Source organism: Phocoena phocoena, chromosome 6, assembly GCF_963924675.1.
Source record: "Phocoena phocoena chromosome 6, mPhoPho1.1, whole genome shotgun sequence".
NCBI lineage: Eukaryota > Metazoa > Chordata > Mammalia > Artiodactyla > Phocoenidae > Phocoena > Phocoena phocoena.
This window is the reverse complement of record NC_089224.1, coordinates 110,103,829-110,125,007: the sequence shown is the minus strand read 5'-3', so window position 1 is coordinate 110,125,007 and position 21,179 is coordinate 110,103,829. Positions and strand designations below refer to the sequence as shown.

At 53.7% G+C, this 21,179-nt stretch overlaps 1 protein-coding gene across 2 annotated transcripts in view; it reads right to left on the bottom strand.

The window, feature by feature from the left end:
- Window positions 1-9,127: 9,127 nt before the first annotated feature.
- The window catches only part of ABL1 (ABL proto-oncogene 1, non-receptor tyrosine kinase), a 132,601-nt gene continuing 120,549 nt past the window's right edge, over window positions 9,128-21,179 (bottom strand). Inside the window, exons 7-11 of one of the 2 annotated variants that reach the window (XM_065878547.1) lie at window positions 19,453-19,637; window positions 16,898-17,050; window positions 15,599-15,688; window positions 15,090-15,254; window positions 9,128-12,837 (exon numbers count right to left, since the gene is read on the bottom strand). In XM_065878547.1, the coding sequence (XP_065734619.1) occupies window positions 11,126-12,837; window positions 15,090-15,254; window positions 15,599-15,688; window positions 16,898-17,050; window positions 19,453-19,637 (2,305 nt within the window). In that variant the 3' untranslated portion in view covers window positions 9,128-11,125. The remainder of the gene's footprint in view (window positions 12,838-15,089; window positions 15,255-15,598; window positions 15,689-16,897; window positions 17,051-19,452; window positions 19,638-21,179) is intronic. The other variant, XM_065878548.1, reaches the window with a different exon arrangement.

The following is a 21,179-nucleotide window of genomic DNA, read 5'->3' as shown; positions in this document are numbered from 1 at the left end:
CACACAGGTGCAGGGGGAGGGATGCAGCAGACTTTGCTGTGAACAGTCGGGGGGTGGGCGCCCTGAGGTGTCCCCCCCCCTCCGGCCGTGGCCACGCCTGGACCAGCATGGATCCTCCAGGGGCTCGGCGCCCACAGCACAGCCCCCTCCAGCCCCAAAGCCCACTGTGGGGGGTGCGGTGCAGGTGACAACTCGTGACGCGCCCCATCCTGGCCCGTAAGCTCACCTGGGGAGATGACAAACGCTGGTGTCCTCCGTGACCAGGACCTTCACCCAGCCCTTGACAAACCCCACTGGGTTAACAGCCTCATCTCCGTGACTCACATCAGAGAGGCAGATGAGTTTTGAAAACACTCACTGGTCCGGCTGTCCTTTCCCAAGTGGGCCGCAGGCACCGAGCCAGGCCCTGGGGCTATGGTGATGGGAAGACTGAGCTTCCCTTCTAAGGAGCAAACCTACCACGGTTCGGGGGCCATGGGCTTGAGAGAGGGGCTCGCCAAACCCCCTCTGCGCCCTCTGCCACTGCCCAGCTCAGACTCTTGGCACCGAAGCCCCTCATAAGGCTCCAGAGCAGGAGAGCTATGGCACCGAACACAACCTCACACCGAACCAGAGTGAAAGGCCAGGGCTGGCTTCACAGACAGGCATCTGACCTCCTGAGCCCACGGCAGCGGTGGTGCTGGCTGGGCGGCGGGTGTGTGAGCAGCGAGCGCAAGGCGGATCCCACAAAGGCAGACCCCTGTTAGGATTCTGCAGGGTGGGCTCGGATGCCTCTTCCAAGGGTACTCAAGGGCCACGCCTGTGACTCATAGTTAAGGATGCTGCCTGCACTCCTCCGAACAAGGCGGGCCTCTGGGCAAAGGGCAGCCCCGTCTGGCCCTCTCATCAGACCACATCCTGTTTGTGTTGGGTCTTCTATCAATGTGGTCCACACTGCGCCCTCCTTCACCACCAGGTCTCCAATGGAATCCCAGGGTCAGGAATGTGCAACAGTCAGAGCGCGCCACACAAGTGCACCCAGGGGGCCCATATAAAGCAGGCAGAACCCGGGAGCCACACCTCCTGGACAGGGAACCCAGAGCAGCTCTGCCCAGCCCGGCCCAGGGTCCAGAGGCCCTCCTGGGAGCAGGCCTACAGCATGGTGAGTACAGCCGCTCCATCCCCAGCAGGAGCCCCACTCAGGCCCTCCTCCAGGTCAGGAGCTGGGCATGGGCAGTAGGAACCACGGGGACCCACCGGGCTGGGAAGGCCCAGAGAGGCGGAGACCAGCACCTCATCTTGCAGCCCAGGGCAGCACAGAGATTGGCCACAGGTGCCCTCCAGGGCTTGGCCCCTGGTCTTGCATCTGTGCTGGGGCCCAATTTTTGGTGTTGAGTGTCCCAAGCTTCCACTAGGCTCTTGAAGAGGTCCATGGTCCCCCCAAAGGGGAGAAGTGTCACTTCCTTCTGTGCACCAAGATGCCCCCCTTCTTGAGACCCAGAGGCCATTCCCAGGTGGATTCATCCACCAGATGGAATCCCACCCAGTCCAAAAGCTGTCTGCATTGCTTTCTATGGGGAGGAAACACCTTGTGAAAAGCCCCCGCTCCATCCAGGCTCCGACGGAGAGGCTTCCCTGAAGCAGGTGAGAGGTTGCTCCAGCCTCAGGGGATGAGGGAAGCTTAGGAGGACTGGATTTGGGAAGAGGAGGGCCGCTTTTATGAACTTTTTTTTTTTTTTAAGCTTTCTGGCTGAGCACATTTCAAAATGTCTTCAAGGGAGCCATTTCTGGAAAGAGCTCTGGGGGGGTCTGCGCTATCTTCTCCAGAACCCACTCTCTTTATTCTAGCCTCGGTTCTACGCTTCAGAGGACCAGCCAGCATAGACTCACCGTGGTCGTTACCAAAAAGGCTTCCTTTGCAAGGGAACGAACAATTATTGCCAAGGGAGGGGCATTTTGGGAAGCTCTATTTCTGTTTCAAATCCCCCATGGACCGCCATCCTTGGGGTAGAGCGGCAGTTCCTGCATCAGGCCCAATTAGACCTGGGCTAGCATCCCAGCTCTGTCACTTACAAGACTGTGACAAGTTTGGGCAAGTCACCTGTTTTGAGACCGCTCCCTCCTCTGTAAATGGGGATAAGGGATGCCCTCCTCTAGGGGGGATGGTATCAGGTACGGACGGAAAGCACTGCCCACAGGCCTGGCACGCCAACAAGCCCCCTGGCCGTTAGGATCAGGAACCCCAGAGCCCCCACTTTCTAGCTGTGTGGCCTGGGCACAATCTCTTAGCCTTTCTGACAGTGCTCTTGCCTGAAAAAAATGGGAATAACCGTGCTTAAAATGAGGTTTATCGTGAAGATAAAGTGCAACCGTGCACGTAGAGGTTTCGCTCACAGCCTGGCACACAGGTGGTGCTCAGCAGGGACTGGCGGCCACTCCTCTCCAGGGGGACGTCTGAGTTAGGCCTGCTTTCAGGAGTAACTCGTTTCCACGTCAGGGAGACATTAGCAGAGCGTCCCGGCTAAACAGCTTAACCAGACCCATTCATTATCAAGTTGAAAACTACGAGGGATTGATGCTATTAATTTTCTAGCCCACGGCTCTGAGATGATATGGCCCAAGAATCGGTCATTATAATACAGGAAGAACCAGCGCGAATTTGCTCGGCTCCCCCGGGGCTGTCTGTAAGCCATCCCAGCAGCAGTGGCGTTACAAGTGTTCAGTTACCAAGGCCGTCAAAGATTGCGGGAGAGGCAGAGCCAGCCTAATTGGTGCGCTGGGCTCCTGAGCCTGCTAAGACAACAAAGGCCTGGTCCCCCGACAGGGTGACACTTCCTCTCGCTGCCTGCGAGCTGGGCTCAGCCGAGGAGTTGATGGCTCCTCGTTGATGGCCGCCTGGGCCCTGGGAAGTGCGCCGTGGCCCAGGAGTGCGGCATGTTACCCTCCTCTCTCTCCCCTGGCCCAGATGACGAGCCCTTACTCGCTGCCCGACCTCCTCTTCTTGCCGCTGGGCGCCTGTTTTCCTGTGCTGGACACAGAAGAGCCTGCGGACGCCGTGGGTAGCATCGGAGGCAAAATATGCCGGACCGACCTGGCAGGGGGACGCCACTTCCCCTGGGGCTCCCCTGGGTGGCCGAGAGCGCCACACCCACACGCCCTGCTCGTCATGGCCAAGGAGCCACCGACGCTGGGCAGAGCGCGTGCCGGCTTCACGTTGAGGCTCGGGAGGGAGCAGGACGGTGGCAGTGAGGCCACCGGCTTCCTTCTGGGTGACGGCGAGAAAGCTGGTGGCCTGTTAGGGACCCTGGCAGAGGAGCTCAACGGCTACAGTAGGGAGAAAGGCGGCTTCAGCTTCCGCTTCGGCCGGGGACGGAGGGGCCATAGCACCCCAGAAAGGGCTCCTCCGCGACCCGCCCCCCGCCCTCCCCCCGGGCCGTTTCCATTCCCATCTTCTCCTCGAGCCTCAAAGACCAAGACGCTGAGAAGGTGTAGGTATTAGTATAATGAATTATAACAGGAATTATAATAGCAGTGGGTTTGGTTAGGTGGGTGCTTACTTTTGATTTCCAACTTTGCTGAAGCAAAATTCTGGATGGTGTCAAAAAGGAGGTGACCAAAAGCAAGTCCCAGTTAAGAAGAGAACACTGCTGCTGGTGTAGCTCCCTGGCGGACTGTTGTGCTTCGGCCCCGTCCGCTGCGGGGATGGCTCTGAGCAGTCCCCTGGCCGGGGTGGCATGGAGCTGAGGATGCCCGAGGATGCCGTTGGGCCGTGAACACGAGTAGGCAGAGCTGGCCGTGCTGGCCCCGAGTTGAAGGTTGGTGGACTGAGCGATTACGGTGGGATAATCAAAGCTTCGACCGCCTCCATCGGGACGTCAGTGGTTGACATCCGAAGTGCAACTGTGAGCAAGCACATTCCGCTGGCCACAGAGTCTGGTTCTGAAAGTTAACAGTGGAAAAGGGAAATCTTGTTCTCCATTCCATTAACACAACATCCCCCCCGGCAAGAAAACCTCATCCCGCTGGTGCTGAGATGCCATTCGGGACCACCCGCCCATCCCCTTCTGACAGCTCTCCTTCTCGGTGGTGCAGCGTTTGCCAAGCCAAGGGTCCCGTGGGAGATGAACGAGGAAGGAATACATGTTTGCTGTAGCAAGGTTGCATTTCCAATGTTCAGACTATGAATGTGTTGTATCTTTTGAAATAAAAGTGGTAACAACTGCAAAACTGTAATGGAAAGCCCACCTGACTCTTGGCTACAGGTCCTCTGTGCCCCAGGAACTTCGCTTTCCTGAGCTGCAAGTGCCTTATGGGGAGATGGAAATCGTGTTGCATGTACCCACACACTGCTCCCAGCATCCCCTTAATTGGCAGTTGGTAAAATACCCATGGCCAAAAGTATAGGGAAACACACACAAAGTGCATTTTCCTCTCCCACTAGATTGCTGTCTCCCTGGTTTTCTCTAAGCAGGGAGCATTCTGAAAACAACTTCTCTACCCTGAGGGAAGCCGGCGCTGGGCCTGGAGTGGCAGCAGCCCGGTGGGGGGGGGGGGGGATGGTGGGCAGAGCACCTCTTTCAAACGCTGCTTCGGTCTGTCCTGCATCCCATCCCGAGTCAGATCCAGCAGTCTGGTACTGTTCACTCCTAGGCTGGCTTCAACTGCTGAGATGAGAACCTGTATTGATGTTCCCATGGCAACATCTCCCCGCCTCCTTTACAGCTATTGCTTGCCCCTGGTTCACAACTGAGTAATTTTCCATTGGGCTGTCACAATTAATTGGTAGATTTTTATTAGCCTTTTAGAACCACACCAGGCAGGGCCCAGCTTGGCACCTTGGAGCATTTCACAGTGTTTTCCATTCTATTAGAGACTTTTCCCCCAGTAGCAGCTCTCAGTCCTCGACAGCCAGAAAGCCACTTCATTAAGGGGTGACGGATCTGAGCCACACAAGAGGCGGGCTGACTGGGGAGCAGAAATGGGCTGGAGAGATGGGACGGGAACACAGGAATCAGAACATCACCTTACGCTGAGGCGAGCCGTCTTCTCCTGGGGCTCCTCCCTGCTCCCCCCGATGCCTTGACATACGGGCCCTGGGGCTCAGGGCCGCTGTGACAGGGGCCAGACCGTGACACTGAGTCTGGGAGGCACATCATACCCTGTCCTCTGCCACTGTCGAGGAAGGGATGATCCAGGATGCCTCCTGCCAACGTGACAGACAGGGGTGGGTCTTTGTCTGTTGGTGAAAGAGGCAAACACTCAGCCCTCCAGCCACGGAAGGCAAATCTCAAGAAAACGGGCCCCAGTGTGTCCATAAAGGACAGCCCTGGTGCTGAGACTGTGCACTACAGGGTGGCCGGATGAAGGAAGTACGGTCCCAGCTCAGGCTCTGAGCCAAGCATGTGCTCATTTCCACTCTGTTAAGGGCGGTGCGGGGCAGCAACCTGGATTAGCCCATCCCTCAGCTCATTTATACACACAAAGAAGCCAGAGAACGTGCTCACGAAAGACCAGGTGAAACAGAACAGACCAGAGGCCACGGGCAGAGGGACGCCCTGTGGCAAGGTCCCCTGGCTGACGTTCTCTCGCCAACTTCTACTCTTAGGACAAAAGGAGCCGCCCCTGTGGTCACTAATTGTGAGAACCCGGAGGTCACCAAGGTGGAGACACTCCTGCACGTGTTTACAGCCGCTCTGGGCATACACGGGCTGGTTTTTAATTTAGTAGGATTAGGTGAGCCTTGATGGAGAAATCTGAGATAAAGCGGGGAGGGGGAGAGCCTTCAAAGCAGAGGATATCCTGTCATTAGTCTTTCATCATTGAACAGAAATCAACAACATAGCTGTTCTTTCCAGTTGCTTGTATATTTGAGCTCAATAACCCTGGAAGTCAGAGCAATCAAACTGAGGGCATTGATCTGTTAGATCCACTCCCACTACATTTGGCTAAATTTCCTCTTTACCACCCCCCGCAGCCCTCTCCACCCTACTGGCTCTGTCAGGGTTTGGGGGCCTCTCGTGCCACCCCACACCCTCGCTCTCTTCTCGGTGGGGAAGTTTATTCCCCAGATTAGTGAAGGTGAGGCTCTTCGGAAAACACTTCTTTTGGAAGCGGGGAGATGAAGCTCCCCGGGGCCGCCAGGTCCGCTCCACCTGGCGTGGCAGCGCTCTCTCCTCCAGCCCAGGCACCCGAGAGCTCTTTGCATTCGCCCATTTTATACATTCAAGACACAAAAAAGGCTTCATCTTGGTGTGTAGATCTCAAGGTATTTAGCTATTAAAACGGACGGCGAATATTTGTCTATGTTTTCTTGTATGTTTGAAATGTTAATAAAAATGTCTAAGAAAAAAAGAGATTCGCGTGGCCAGCAAGCCATCAGGGCACTGCTGTAGTAAACAAGAGGCCACCTCGTCCTAACTTGGTGCTGGTGCCCAAGATGCTGCACGACACACTCCACTGGAGACCCCGACCCAGGCAAGGGGCTTTCACCCTCCAGCCAGGGAGCTGGGGCCCCGCCCAAGATGGTGGGCGACCAGGAAGGAGGGCAGACGTGGGCAGGGGATACTGTGGTTGGGCAGTCTTATCCCACCTGATGTCTCCTGTACCGAGATGACATTTAGAAATCGATCCCCCAGAGCACTCAGTTGGGGAACCCTGTCTATAAAATATCCCCGACACCCAAAAAGCTGGGCTAGCTGTAATTCTGAATTCTTCTCTTCCATGATGAAGGGAGGGGCCTGGCCCTGGAGCCCAGGTCTCTGCTAGTCATGCTGGGGCCATCTGGATCATCGACAAATTCGTCTGGCACAGCAGATGTTAAGCTGGCACGTGCTGTGTGACCTCGGGCAAGTTGCTTCACATCTCTGAAGCCAGCTTTCTCACCCATTAAATGAAGACAGTGACAGAACCTCCCTCATTTAAACAAACAAAAAAAAAGGTGTGGGTGTTCCACATAGTAATGCAGGGCGCGTCTATAATAGCTAAAAGCACTCACGTGTGAGCTGTAATTCTAAGAAGACATTCATCGCAATATAACACACATCCGGAACATGCTCCAATTCTAAGTGTAGTCTGACGAGCGTTCACCCAGTGACACACCCACTAGCCAGCACCACCCAGACTAAGCAAGAGGACGTCACCTGCCCCCAAGAGCTCCCTTGTGCCCCGACCAGGCACGAGCCTCCTTCCCGCACCCCGGTCACCCGCCCCCTGACTTCTACACCAGACTACATGCCCGTTGGAGTACATGGGAGCCGACGCATTAGCATGTCGCCTGGCGGCTGCCGGGCATGACACACCACGGAGTGGGGCGCGTTTGTCCCACCCCACTGCTCCCCGACATTCCACGGAGTGAACACCCCCCACGTACCTATCCTCCCTGGCTCTTCATGACCTTGGGTTGTTTCCCATTTGGGGTTCTTCAGTGTTTGGGGTTCTTTTTTGTTATGTATATATATTTTTTAACATCTTTATTGGAGTATAATCGCTTTACAATGGTGTGTTAGTTTCTGCTTTTTAACAAAGTGAATCAGCTGTACGTATACATATATCCCCGTATCTCCTCCCTCTTGAGCCTCCCTCCCACCCTCCCTCTCCCACCCCTCTAGGTGGTCACAGAGCACCGAGCTGATCTCCCTGTGCTATGCGGCTGCTTCCCACTAGCTATTTCACATTCGGTAGTCAGAAACAGCAAGTGTTTTAACACTCTGACACTCGAGGCTTGTATTTTGCGGTAGCACCAACAGCGGCCGCCCGCCTGCGGGGGGCTGGGCCCTCGGGTACTCACTCCTCGGTTCTGCGCCTTGAGGGCGGGACTCAGAATCCTCTGAACACCGTCGTGTGCGCACACGGGTACGTCTTCCTGGGGCTAAATCCGCAGTCCTCATTTGGTCCTCAAGGGTTTCTCTGACCTAAAAACAGGTTAAGGACCACTGTCCTAGAATGGCTAGACCCAAGGAAGTTTCTTGGGCTCGGGTGACAGTCATGGAAGATTCTCACTTTGGAGAAGAGTCTTCTAAGACCCTTATTTCACACCGGAACAGCCGCCAAGGTGGCTAGCGTGTACACGAGGCTGCGTCCCGGCCTCGCCACGTGTGAGCTATGGCTGGACAAGTAAACTCCAGTCATAGAGCGTGGGGAAAACGGGACAACGCACCCTGCCTAAGAGGCTGCTGTGAGGCTTCCGTGAAGGGTCCACGTCAGTGTGGCTGTCAACATAATCGCTCTACGCCCTCTTTCAGATTGCGAGCTGTCACTCAAGGGAAGAGCGCGTTGCCTGTGGAAAAGCCCTGGACTCGGGAGGTCTGGTGTCAAGTGATGGTTCAGCCACTAACAGACTCTGCGGCCTGGGCCTGGGTCCTGCCTCGGTGAGACGAGGGGAGAAACGGGTCCCGGGGGCCGCCTGCAGCTCCGGCTCGAGCGCGCCGCCCGACGTGCAGCTGCCGAGGTCTCCGGGGAAGAGGCTTCACGGAACCGTGTTCTTCAACGTGCTTTGGGGGACAGATCTGTATCCTCTGACAAGGCTGCTGGTGTAATAAGCGCCATTATCAGAGGGTGCTACTCACTCCCCCTGACTTCCACTTTCCAAGCTGCCAGCTGGCGTTAAATGGAGACCAAGACGAGGACTCGTCAGCACCCTCCTCGAGAGTCCCCTTGGGAGAGGTCACAGCCCGGCCCGGGCCAGCACCCCCTTTCCTTCCTCATCCACACAAAGAAATAAGATGCCTGGTGCGTGGAACACAAGCGAGGGGTGCTCTGGGGACTGACGACAGTGGCTGAAAGTGAGCTCAAATGTAAAGAGAAAGAATGCACTTGGGGAGCGATTAACCCTTTCAGGCCAGAGAGAAATCCGGGACGTGACCTCCTTCCCCCATTTCAGTGACACCGTGACGGCCTGACAGGTGGCACAGCCCACTCTCAGTGCCGCCGCCAAGAGCCAGGCTGCTGGCAGGTAGGTGTCAAGGGCACAGGAAGGGCCTGAGATGAGGACAGGCTTGTGAAACGGCCGATGCGGGATCGTTCTATTCTGTAAGACCCAACACGGAGACCCCGGCCCCTTCGGGAAAGCCTGACTCCTTCCCTGCCCACATGCACACCTCGGCTCTGAACAACAGTGAGGAACTGCAGAGCAAAGCAACCTGCCCACGTGCTAGTGTTGTAAACATTTATTTAAAAAATACTACGGAGGAGAGACGTGGATTCAAAAAACAGAGTCACATACAGAAACAAAATGTACTGGACTGAAAAAAAAAAAAAAAGACACCATAGGCATTCCGGAAGGGAGGACGGTGGAAAACTATTTACACATCATTTATAAAAGAGCAAGTCTATAAAAAGAGTGTAATACCAAAGTATAAATGCAAAATATAGTGGCACATCATGTGAACAGGAAGAGACCAGTACCTCACAGAAACAGGCAGTGGAGGGAACCTGGGTGGGCTTTGTTTTGCTTTGTCTGCAAGGCCACTGGCGGTGCTCTGGCACCTCCCTCGGTCTGTGTAGCACAGCAGTCTGGGGGGCAAAGAGGCGACGTGCTGTGAAAACAGCGTAAAACGACTCAGAGGACACCACCTCTACCAGAGAAATAAAATACAAATTTAGGTGATGAGCGTAAACATCGGGCCTGTGCTGGTCACAGGCCCTAGGAGGCCTGGGGAGCACAAGGTGGTTTCCTCCTGGTTTCTCCAGGGGGCGCTCCTGAGCGCGGCGAGGCCCAGACAGGGGCCCGTCGGCCTGCTCTTCAGCAGCGGCTCCAGGTCAAGGTCAAGGACACTGGGCTCCTGCCCTACGAGCCTGGTCCTGGACAGCCTGGGGGAGATTACGCTGCTCTCTGAGACCCTTTCTGGGGGTTCATTTGTTTTGTGATTTTCTTCATCCCTGATGAGCCCAACCGAAACATTAGGTTAAGTGTCGCTCGTGGTAATTAAATAAGACATGTGCCCGTCAGGGTGCAGCCAACGCTGGCTGGGCTTCGGTGCTCCAGTCCCTTTCCTCCTCTGCGTGCACTGGCGCCCAATGGCAGCTCCTTCTGTATCGGAGGCAGCTGTGCTGAGGGCCGAGTTCTGAAAGGCTTCAAGAACTCCAGAAAGCTGAAGACTGGCTTGTCACCAGGGAAAGAGCCCTGCAAGCATCTGCTTTGCCTTAGAGGAGGACAACAGAGCGGAAAGAGGTCAATCGGAGAGCGAGACCAAGCGCCTCTTCAGGGCACCTGGAAATTCGGAAGGAAGGTAACCCTGCGCTCACCGCAGACCGGCCCAGCCCTGGGCTATCTCGGCAGCAGCTGCTCACCCACCGCCACCCCTCCCACCTCTGGGGCCCCCGTGCGCTGACCAGCGACCCTGCTACCCTTAAGACTCAAGCTTTCTATCCAGGATTAGCAGTGCATGTCACAAGAGAGCCGGGAACTGGGCTCTAAGGACACGGAGAGAGCGGGTGACAAGGAGCCTCTCCCACATCACGGGCCTCCTCGGCTTCCCCACCTGTCCCGGGACCCGGAGGCTGGTTGGTTTTAGCACCCTGTTTTACCCCCCAAATCAAGAGCTGTCCTTCACGTGAGGAAATGGTGAGGGCACCAGCCCGCGGCAGCAGTGGAGGGGAGGGTGGCCAGCTGGTAGCACTTCCCAAGATGCAGTTCTGGAAACGTGTCTTCGGCACAGGAGGCACGAGGAAGGTGAGTGCACAACCTCTCTGCGCAGGGTGAGTGGAGGCGACCGTTCCCAAGGCCTTGGTGACACAGCTCCCACGCAGGGTACTCGTTCTTGGGGTGAAATGGAGGCAAAGGCATAGCCAGGGGAGGTCCTCCAGAAAGACAGATGAAAAGGAAGTGCTCACCCACCTTCCCACCTGCCCCCAAGAGCTCAGTTTTGAAGCACGATGTGGGAAAGAGGCTGGCATGCAGTCCACAGAGCAGGAACTCCACAGACAGAACTCGGACAGATGGCTCAGGGAGCCCGGGCTGAGGAGAAGGCAAGCGCAGGAGAACGGCGGGGCCATGACGTAGGCAGTAGGGCTGCACTCCACGGCGGCCTCGGCCCTGCCCAGCGCAGAGCTCCTGGGCCAAGGTCCCAGCTCGCCGGTCCCGTCTCAGCCACCGGCACGGGCACGGGGGAGCCCTCACGCGCTGCAGGCTCCCGACGCCCGGCTTCTGCTACCTCTGCACGATGTCACTGATCTCTTTCACGGAGCTGAGGAGTTTGCTGAAGTCCTGCGTGGCCGCCGGGCCGCTCCCTGCCGTCGCCGGGCAGATCTGAAGCTCCCGAAGACTGTTCTCCAGTTTGTTGATGGCCTCGCGGAAGGCGAATTTGTTCCTCATTTGCTGGATGGAGTCCACATAGCTCACGCAGAACGTGTAGAGGTTTTTGCCGGCTTCCAGCACGGCGCTGTGGCTGGCCATCTGCTCAGAGTTCTTGGAGATGGCCAGGCACAGGGCCTCGGTGCCGTCCAGGACCATGCCCTTGGTGATGGCACCACTGGCAATCCGCTCCGGAGGCTGGCGGGTTTTCCGAAGAGACACGCGGGTCGATATGAGAGGGATGAAGGCGGTGGAGGACGGCTGGTCCCCTGCCAGGGCAGACGATGCTGATGGCAGCGCGGAGGGAGCAGGGGCTGGGCTGGTCGGGGTCCCCGCTGGCTTGGCGGACGACTGGGGCTTTGGCATGGACGGGAGCGCGGGCTTTTTGACGCCCTCTCCCAGCTGGCTGGGTTTGGCAGCGTCACTGTTCACGGCATCCACAACCAGAGCCATGGGTTTTGCTTTCCCACTGGCACCCATCTCCCCGGCTGCTTCCTGGCTCGGGCTCTGGGAGGCCTTCCCGGCTTTCCCCACGGAGGCTGGAGGAGGGGGCGGCGGGGCGGGTTTGAGCTTGGACAATTTCCCCTTGTCTCTCCCTGGGGACTCGGAGGAGGGCTTGTGCCTCCTCACTCTGGACTCCTCGGCAGGGGCCTTGCTGGTCCCTCCAGAAGCACCTGGCCCTGCCCTGCCGGTGGGGGGCACCGGCTCAGCAGGCGTCCCCAAGGCACTGGACTTCCCAGCCTCGTCCTTGTGGGGAAGGCTGGAGGAAGGCGCGACCACAACCTGCCTACGGAGGAGTTTTGGGGTCAGGCTGGGAGGGCTGGAGCCCGGGCTGGACTCGGCCGTGTCTTTGAAGACCTCGTCGGCTGCTTCCTCGGTCTTCTTCACCAGCCTGGGTGGGGGAGTGCCTGTGCCTCTGGTCACCTGGTCAGACCTGTTCTCACTTGCCCGCTTCCGAGGCAGAGCTGGCTTCTCACTCTTGTGCCCTCCAAATGTGGACGAGTCAAACTGTCTTCCCGTGGACTGCAGATCCCGAGGCAGCGTGACCGACCGCCACTCGGTGTCCTTGGCGCCGTGGGGCACGCAGGAGGCGGAACAGGACCGCAGGAAGCGCTTGCTGGAGCTGCCGCCACTCTCCTCCTCGCTGGCTGCCAAGCGGCTGCTGGTCAGCGTGCTGGACTTTTTCCACAGGTGGGGTGACCGGAAGCCTGTACCCCCCGACTCCCGGAAGGCTCCATTGGGGACGCCAGCCCCGCTGCTGGGCTTTAGGGACTTGGCTGGCTCGGCGGCGTCCGCGGGCGCAAGCGCCAGCGCCCCGTTGCTGATGTCTCGGCCTTCTTCCTCCGGGGCCCCCTTGCGCTCCGGCTGGCCGTCCATCTCCCGGAAGGAGCTGCTGCGTTTGGGAGGGGTTGGGGCTGTTTTCTTCTTCTTCTTGATCAAGGCACTGAACAAGTTGGTCTTCTTGTCTTTGGGGAGGAGGCGCTCGTCTTCATTTAGGCCGCCATCCTGAGGACCTCGTTCTTTTCGAGGGAGCAATGGAGACACGGCAGGCTCGTGGTCCAGAGGATCTGAAACACATGGGGAAGAGTTTAATGACTCCAGGCCAAAGGCGACTGAGTGAGCGGGGAACCTGCCTGGATCAGCCGGCCTGTTCCTACAGAGCAGCCACGGGTCCGGGCACTGGGCTCTGACAGGCCTGCGTGCGGTCCCGCTGCCAGCCACCTGGGCGAGTTAGTTCTCTCTGCGCATCCCCAGCTTTCTCATCTATAACACGGAGGACATTAAACCTACCCACAGCGCTGCTGTGAGGATGTAATGTGATAACGAACGTGGAGCAATCACAGCTCTTGGCACGAAATTTCTCAGTAACTGTTGTCACTGTTGGTATTATTATTAGGAAAAGCTTAGGTCTCTCTCCTTGAAGACAGCACAGCGAAAAGCGGGGACACCCCCAGTCCCCTCATCTCTTTGCTGGTTTCCTTTAAAGTAGCAGAGTCCCCTCAACACCACTATCTGGAGGGTAAAAAGCACGACAAGGCCAAGCCCAGGGTCAGAACCTGTGCCTCTCGGACCAGTCAGCCGCTTGAGGCTCCCTCGAGGACGGTCAGGAGGGAAGGGGCCACATACCACACGGTGCAACGACAATGGGCCATTATGCTTGGGAAACAAGATGGGTGACCTTTTAAAATTTTTAAATGGGCATTCTTTAAATATGAATAATAGCTCCTAAGGAATCTTTCTGCTGTTGCCAAGCTCCCCGCGAGTGAATGACGGAACTCTCCCTCCGAGGGCGGCTGCGAGCGCGGTTGCCGTCAGCGCCCTGTAACTCAAAGCTGAGGTAGCGGGGGCCTTTGTGAGAACACCAGGCGGCACACAGGGCTTCCGAATCAGGGGAAGCCAAGGACCTCCCCAAACCTTCATCCAGCGGAAGAAGGTGAAGAAAGGGAAACGCTAATGAATTATGCACAGCTCTATTTCAGGGCTGAAAAGCTAATTGACACTCCTGGCTCACCATGAGATAACGTATCAAAATACCCGTCAGATGAATACCGATGGGCATAAATGAACACAACTGCTTATCAGTGGGCTTTTATAAGCTGCAAGTTTTCACAGCAGCCTCTCCTCCCCACACCGCTCCGCGACCTGTAATCAGGGCCACTGACAGAAGGACGCGGGGTCCAGATTCCGGATAGTCTACATGCCATCAAAGCGGGGTGCGCTAGGTGAGCTAGACGGTCCGAGGGCGCGCCAAGAACGCACTCGAATTTAGGTTCATTTCTTATGTAAACCTTTCAAGTGTACACTTTTGCTATATTTTATAGTATACGTGTCTGTGCAGTAGTACGTACACATACCTATGTATAAGACCTGCACGCTCAACTTTTTTTTTTACACCTTTATTGGGGTAGAATCGCTTTACAACGGTGTGTTAGTTTCTGCTCTATAACAAAGTGAATCAGTTATGCATATACATATGTCCCCATCTCTCTTCCCTCTTGTGTCTCCCTTCCTCCCATCCTCAACTTTTTAAAATTAACATGGGTACATGATGAAAAAAATTGGGAATCATGGGGCCCACAGATTCTGGCTTTGTCCTGCCCCTTCCCATTCACCTAGCGTGTGGCCCATCAGAGCACCACCCAGATGCTGGGCCTGCCTCAGACACCTCCATTCAGTTGGCCTGCTGTAGAACCGAGGCTTCTGTATCTTTTCTTTTTCTTTTTTTTTCGTTGGGGGAACTGCTAAATCAGAACAGTCTCGCTTAGAGTCAAGCCCGGCACACAGGAAGCACTGGATCGGTGTTTACTAATGTTACCCCCGAGAGGACCTTGAGAGCCCTTTTTCACCACTCCCACCGCCCTCGCTAGTCTAGGGAAGAGCACCAGAAACGGTCTCTTCTCAGAGACCACGAGGGGACACCAGTCTCCAGCTCTCCACAGGTGTCTCCTGGCTCCGTCGGTGCCAGGGAGTTTTTCGTATCAGCGCTTTCACAACGAGCTGCTCTTCGTTTGGGTCAGTGTTTTACTATTGCTGTATCTGCCACAAGAGCAAGCACAAATGCTGTGAATGATACACGAACAGGCGGGTTTGTCCCGAGTAGGTTTCATAAGCACCACTGCCTAAGCCAATGGCTCCTAAATGACGGGGCAGGGGCTTGCTGGAGGAAAATGAGAACCTTCCTCTTTTCGAAGCTGGACCACTAACACGGGGTTTGCCTGTCTTTCTGTGCAGTTTCCACTCACTGCTTCCCATCTGCCTGCACTGGCCCTGAGGGTCGACTCCCCCAGGCCTCAGGCGGGTGTGGGTGGTGAGGACGTACCAGTCTCTCCTGGGCCCTTGGAGTGGGGCGTCTCGGGCACGTCGGGGGCGTCTTTGTGTTCGGCAGCTCTCCTGGAGGTTCTCGTCTTGGTGGGCAGCTCTGGGGCCTGCAGCAGAGTACCTGCAACCCCTCGCATGCCTTTCTTCCCCAATTCCTTTTCCACTTCTAAGAACCACCAAAAAAATCAACAACAAAACCAGCAGTCATCAGTAACGACGTCATTTTGGTATGTTGGTTTTCTTTTTCTTTTTAAGACAAGAGTAGTCATCTATACACAGTTACAGAAAAGAGATACACATCCTGAGGAAATAGTACTCGAGCAGTTTTCAGAACCCTGGCTGCAAGAGACAGAGGGCCACCCCCCGCCCAGCTTTCCGGTCTCAGGTAAGCTGCTGGCCCACGCACTCTAGCAGGAAGTGGACTGAAGGACTGGGCTGGGTCCCACACGGCCGTCCCTCCCATCCCAACCTCTCTCCCCACTGCAGGCACCCTAAGGACCAGCACTTTACCGTCTGATATGCTGGATTCCTGGAACATTGTTTCAAAGGCTTGGTGGATTTCAGCGAAGGAGGGCCGGTCAGAGGGATTCCACTGCCAACCTGGACAGATGAGAACCAAGTCAGACTACCCATGAGGCCTTGCTCACAAGCAGGGGATGAGAAATTCTCAAGGAAAAGTCTGGAAGTTAAAGCAGCATTCCAATCCTGCTAACCATCTTTTGCTATGACAAGTTCAAGTGACAAATGCCACTGTGCCCTGTTGCAGGCATTAAGAATTTGGGAAGACTTTAGATACTGGCAGGAATACGGATTATAAAACGCCAGGGATACGCTGACAGCAACAACTACATTTACAAACGTATTCTTCCCAACCTGCCCCCAGCAAATGCAGAAAATTACTCAAGCAAGCGGCCTGCCTCCTATCTCACCCTCACTTCATGGCTATCGAAGTCCGAATCCCTCACCAGTAAAGACGTGCTAATTAAAACAAGATGAAAATGAGGATTAAGGACTGACTGATAAGCCCAGTGGAGGTGAGGACGTAGGGTCCCTCTCACATGTTTCTGGTGAGAATATAAATTCGTATAAACTTTTTGGGAAAACAATTTGAGAAAATCTATCAGAACTTAAAATGCACACGGCTCTCTGAACCAACAGTTCAACTCCCGTAAGTACTAGCATAACGCACAGAGGCATGTACGTATGAGGGTGCCGGTTCCTGTCTTGTTCATAATGGCAGAAGACAAACAAATGTCCATCCAAAGAGGACTGGATGAATGAACAGATCATGTAACAGATGCCAGGCAGCTACGTAAGGAAAGACACGAGGCGAGAAAGTGGGAGAGAGAGCGAGAGAAAGAAAGAGCACAAGCTCTGAATTACGGACGTGGAAAGACACGCCTGTTACACTGCTAAGTGCAAAAAAAAAAAAAAAAAAAGTTGAGGGAATAAATTTTTATACATATATATAAAAAAGCGAGTGGATAAAAGTCACCTGGAATATTTGCCTACTATACCAGAAATTTGTATTTATTAATAAGAAACCCAGGTTTGGTATCTATCAATCTCATTTTTGCATTAAAAACAAAAAACACTCACACATAAAATACTATGGGTAAATAAAGGCATACTGAAACAGTGAAAAAAAAAAAAAACAGGTAGCAAACTGTTACATTAGTTGCTTCTGAAGAAGGGGAATGAAGAGAGGAAATGGAATACTTCGATTTTTTTTACTTTACATATATCTCCTGCCCTGGGTATATGTAAAGTGCCCGCAGAGACTTCTAGAACTGGCGGGGGAAGGCTCACATGCTCGCATGAGTTCGTAGACCTTCTCTGGGCAGCCTTCCGGGCGCTCCATGCGGTAGTCTTTCTCTAGGAGTTCATACACCTGGGACAAGTCAATTCCTGGGTAAGGTGACATGCCGTAGGTAGCAATTTCCCAAAGCAACACTCCAAACGCTAAAAGAAAAAAGAAACAGCAGGATCGTTCGAGATGTGTACGATTTAACTACAGTGCACTTAAAACTGGTGAACTGTGCAGCCGATACCAGAAGTTACACCCTCAGAAGCAGGTCAGACGCTGACATCCTACCCGGCTCTTAATTACCAACAGCCCCGGATAGAACAGGACAGAATGAGGTTTTCCGTTTACTCACGCCCACCGACTAAAAGAGAAGGAGAGAAGAGGCCTGGGTTGCTCAGCCCCTCCAGGGTCTTTTAGGGAGCCTAGCCATCGTGTTGGGAGGTGTGGTGGAAGGAACGTAGGACTGGAATTGAGGAGGCCATCACTACTCATGGCTCTGTGAGCAACTAGTCATGTGCCTAAGACAGGCCACCTCTCCTTTCTGGGTACATGAGATTATCTCTAAGGGCCCTTCCAACTCCAAAAATTTCATTAAAATCTTACAGAATCGTTGAAATTCCAGGTCCCATTTAGGAACCAGAACTCCTTGGAGAAACAGGTGATTCAGGTCTGGGGCAGAGAATGAACCTGGAATATTTTATCATTCCAGACAGCAGAGATGCTATAGAAGACTACAGGGTTTTGTCAAAAGGACCAGCAACAATGTGCAGTCCCCACTGGCCAAGGATGAGACAATCTGAACGTCAATTTAAAAAACAACTGCAGTGGATTAATCCATAATATACTCAAATATATTTAAATCCAAGAGCTTATAATAATATCACAAAAGACAAACAACAAAAACCTGGTCATCGTTGGAGGGTCTCAAGAAACCAATTTGTTATCGTGGAAACCGGTAAATAATGGCAAGGAAGCAAACATTTATCCTATCTTTCCTGTATGAACTGTACCTTTACTATAGCCAAACAGTAGGGGAGAAGAAGTTTCTTCTTATAGAAGTATTGAGCTAATAAATGCATAAGGAAGGAGAATTATCATTTGGCAACCCCTAATAAATCAGCGGATCTAGACCAAGAGAGAAAACTAAGAATTATGGGCCTACTGTTGAAAATGTACACCCCTTCCTATGAAGTACTCTTACTAAAAGAAAAACAAGTCAAACTCGAACGTGATCAAGCTGCCTCGATCCCAATACCCGTTATCTAGGGAGAGTGAAGAACGAAGAACATGGTAGATCTCACCGCAGGGGTACAGTGAGCAGAGTCCAGAGTGTGGGAGACTTTAAAGGACAAATGACGGGATTTCTTCAACAAATAACTAGCAAGGGACGCAGAGGGATAAAGAAGGAATTTACACTGTAGAGGAGACCTAAGGGCCACTGTCAACTAATAGCACTGTGAGATTCCTATTTCCATCCCAATTTAAACATACTGTTTAAAAAAAAAAAAAGGGCTTCCCTGGTGGCGCCAGCGGTTGAGAATCTGCCTGCCAGTGCAGTGGACACGGGTTCGAGCCCTGGTCTGGGGAGATCCCACATGTCACGGAGCAACTAGGCCCGTGAGCCACAACTACTGAGCCTATGCGTCTGGAGCCTGTGCTCCCAACAAGATAGGCCACGACAGTGAGAGGCCCGCGCACCGCGATGAAGAGCGGCCCCCGCTCACCGCAGCAGCTAGAGAAAGCCCTCGCACAGAAACGAAGACCCAACACAGCCAAAAATAAATTAATTAATTAAAAAAAAAAAAGAAAAAAAGCATGACTTTCATGATTTCATTGGAAATTTGAACACTGACTAGATATTTGATAATATTCAGAAATGAATCTCAACTTGTGGTTATACAAATTAAAAAGTCATCTTTGAGAGACTTATATGAAATATTCATGGACAAGATATTATGCTGTCTGGGATCTGCTTTGAAATAACAAGGGTCGGGGCGGGGGGTGGGCAGGTGTACAGGATGAGAGGCACCATGAGGCGATGACAGCAAAGCTGGGTGATGGGTGCCTGGGGCACATTAGGTAACTCTGTCTTCTTTAGTGTATGCTTACAACTGGCATAATAAAACGTTCTTTTCAAAAAAGTAAAAATAAAATACTGTCACATGAGGCTTCAGAGGGTAATATTCTACTTGAATCCCAAACCAAACTATACAGCATTCTCTCCACAGAGGAAGACTCTGGGTGCCTGCAGGGTGGGCCGGCTGCCCCTGCAAACCTAGGCAGCAAACTAAGAGTGAAGACGTAAAGATGGTGAGTGGGGGAAAAAAAGTTAATCTGAATTATTTTGGAAGAAAAAAGCTCACTTTTACTTCATTTTGGACAGAAAACAGGGGAGAAAAGATTTTAAAATGAAAAAGAAGTAAGGAAGAGAACTAAGTAGTGAAAAAGAAACGAAAGAGCAAGAAAGAGGAAGTGAAAAAGCAAGGAGAGAAAAGAAAAACAGGGAAACAGCCCCACCCGGCATGGGCGAGGGCGAAACCGGAGCAGCAGCCCTTACCCCAGACATCCGACTTGATGGAGAACTTGTTGTAGGCCAGGCTTTCGGGTGCCGTCCACTTGATCGGGAACTTGGCCCCGGCGTGGGCTGTGTAGGTGTCCCCTGTCATTAATCTGCTCAGGCCGAAATCAGCCACCTTCACCAAGTGGTTTTCCCCTACCAGGCAGTTTCGGGCAGCAAGATCTCTGGGAAAGGAAAAAGTTAATCTGTGAGAGTTTCCGGCTAGCTTTCCAGCTTCACAAGTCCACCACCGTTGTCTATAAAGGTGCGATACCGACAATGGGAAAATGGAGTCCGGGCCCCCTGGGGAGCAGCGCCCGTCCCTCAGCACCCACCGCGCTCCCACGCGCAGAGGGTGGCACAGGGAGCAGCCTCCCTGGCCCCATGACCTGGAGCAAGTTAATCACCCTCGGATTCACTTATGCCAGCCATAAAATGAAGGTGATAATGACGGCGCTTACTTCTTAGGGTGGTTATGGGTGGTAGTGAATTAATAGGTAAAGCACTTCGACGGATGCCTGGAGAACAGTGTCATCTAAGCGTCTGTTCAGTTATTATTGCTCTGTGCCAGGCACGGGGCACAAACGCGTAGGCCAGGCCTCGATCTCGAGAAACTTAAATCAGACTGAGCCTCGCTTGTCCTACTCAGACTTGATAGGACAAAATTTAAAAAAAGCCCACGACGTCCTTTACCCAAATGTATTTCCCACTGTCCTGTTTCTTCCTGGTGCTTACCCAAATGTGCCCTATAAACTCTCCCCTGTGCAATCAGCTTCCTCCCGCCTCCTGATTCTCCCTGGGAAGTAGGAGTCTAATCTTTGGTTCACGGACATTAACCATGAAATCGCAGGGCAAACTGGAATGAGGGATGAGAAGATGCACCAGCTTAAGGCGATGGCTGCGTACGATAGCCTGACCATCAGCGATCAGAGGGGAAGGAAATACAGGAGAGCTGTGCCTAACAGGATTTTGGTAAAGCACTTTAAGTTTGCTTGAACGAAGAGAGAACGAACCTAGCCGTGCAAGGCAAACCAGGAGTCAAGAGATCTCAGTCTGCAGCCTCAGAGGGTTCACTTTCTTGAGTGACGGGAGCATCTGAAGGAGGCTCTCGTGGAGCAGAGAAAATCCGTCTTATGAGGAACCGCCAGCATGTCACACATGCCACCCTTACTCCTCACTATGAAGTCTCATGTACAGGTTTCATACTTGAGTTAATTGGGTAGGAAAGGTCACCACGGTGGCGGGGAGAGCGTCTTGTGTGAAAGACTCCGGCAAAGCCCATCAGGCCCCGTCCTGCAGAGGCCGTCACTTTGCTAGGACGCCATTTCCACCAGCAAAGAATGCAAAGACCAAGATAATTGCGGCACACTTGAAGGTCAAAACACTCCAGGCTTTAAAGCAGCAAAGACGCTTAATTCAGAACTACGTATACATGATTCTGACAGTAGTGGAAACATCCCTGAACCAGATGACAGCAAGTTCAGCGGACAATGAAATGATAATAATGAAGAGAAGGAAAAACACGCAGCACAGAAACAAAACCCACGCACGGCTGTTACTGAGCGCTTGTGTAAAAGCAATGCCAACGGCTCCCGGGAAGAGGTCATAACTGATGAACCCCGGCCCTGGAGGAGCAGTGAGCGCTCTACTCCAGAGGGAGCCGCGATGATTAGAAGGGGCGCCTTTTATAAACTTCATTCAATATTCCTCTTAGCCCAAAATGGTTC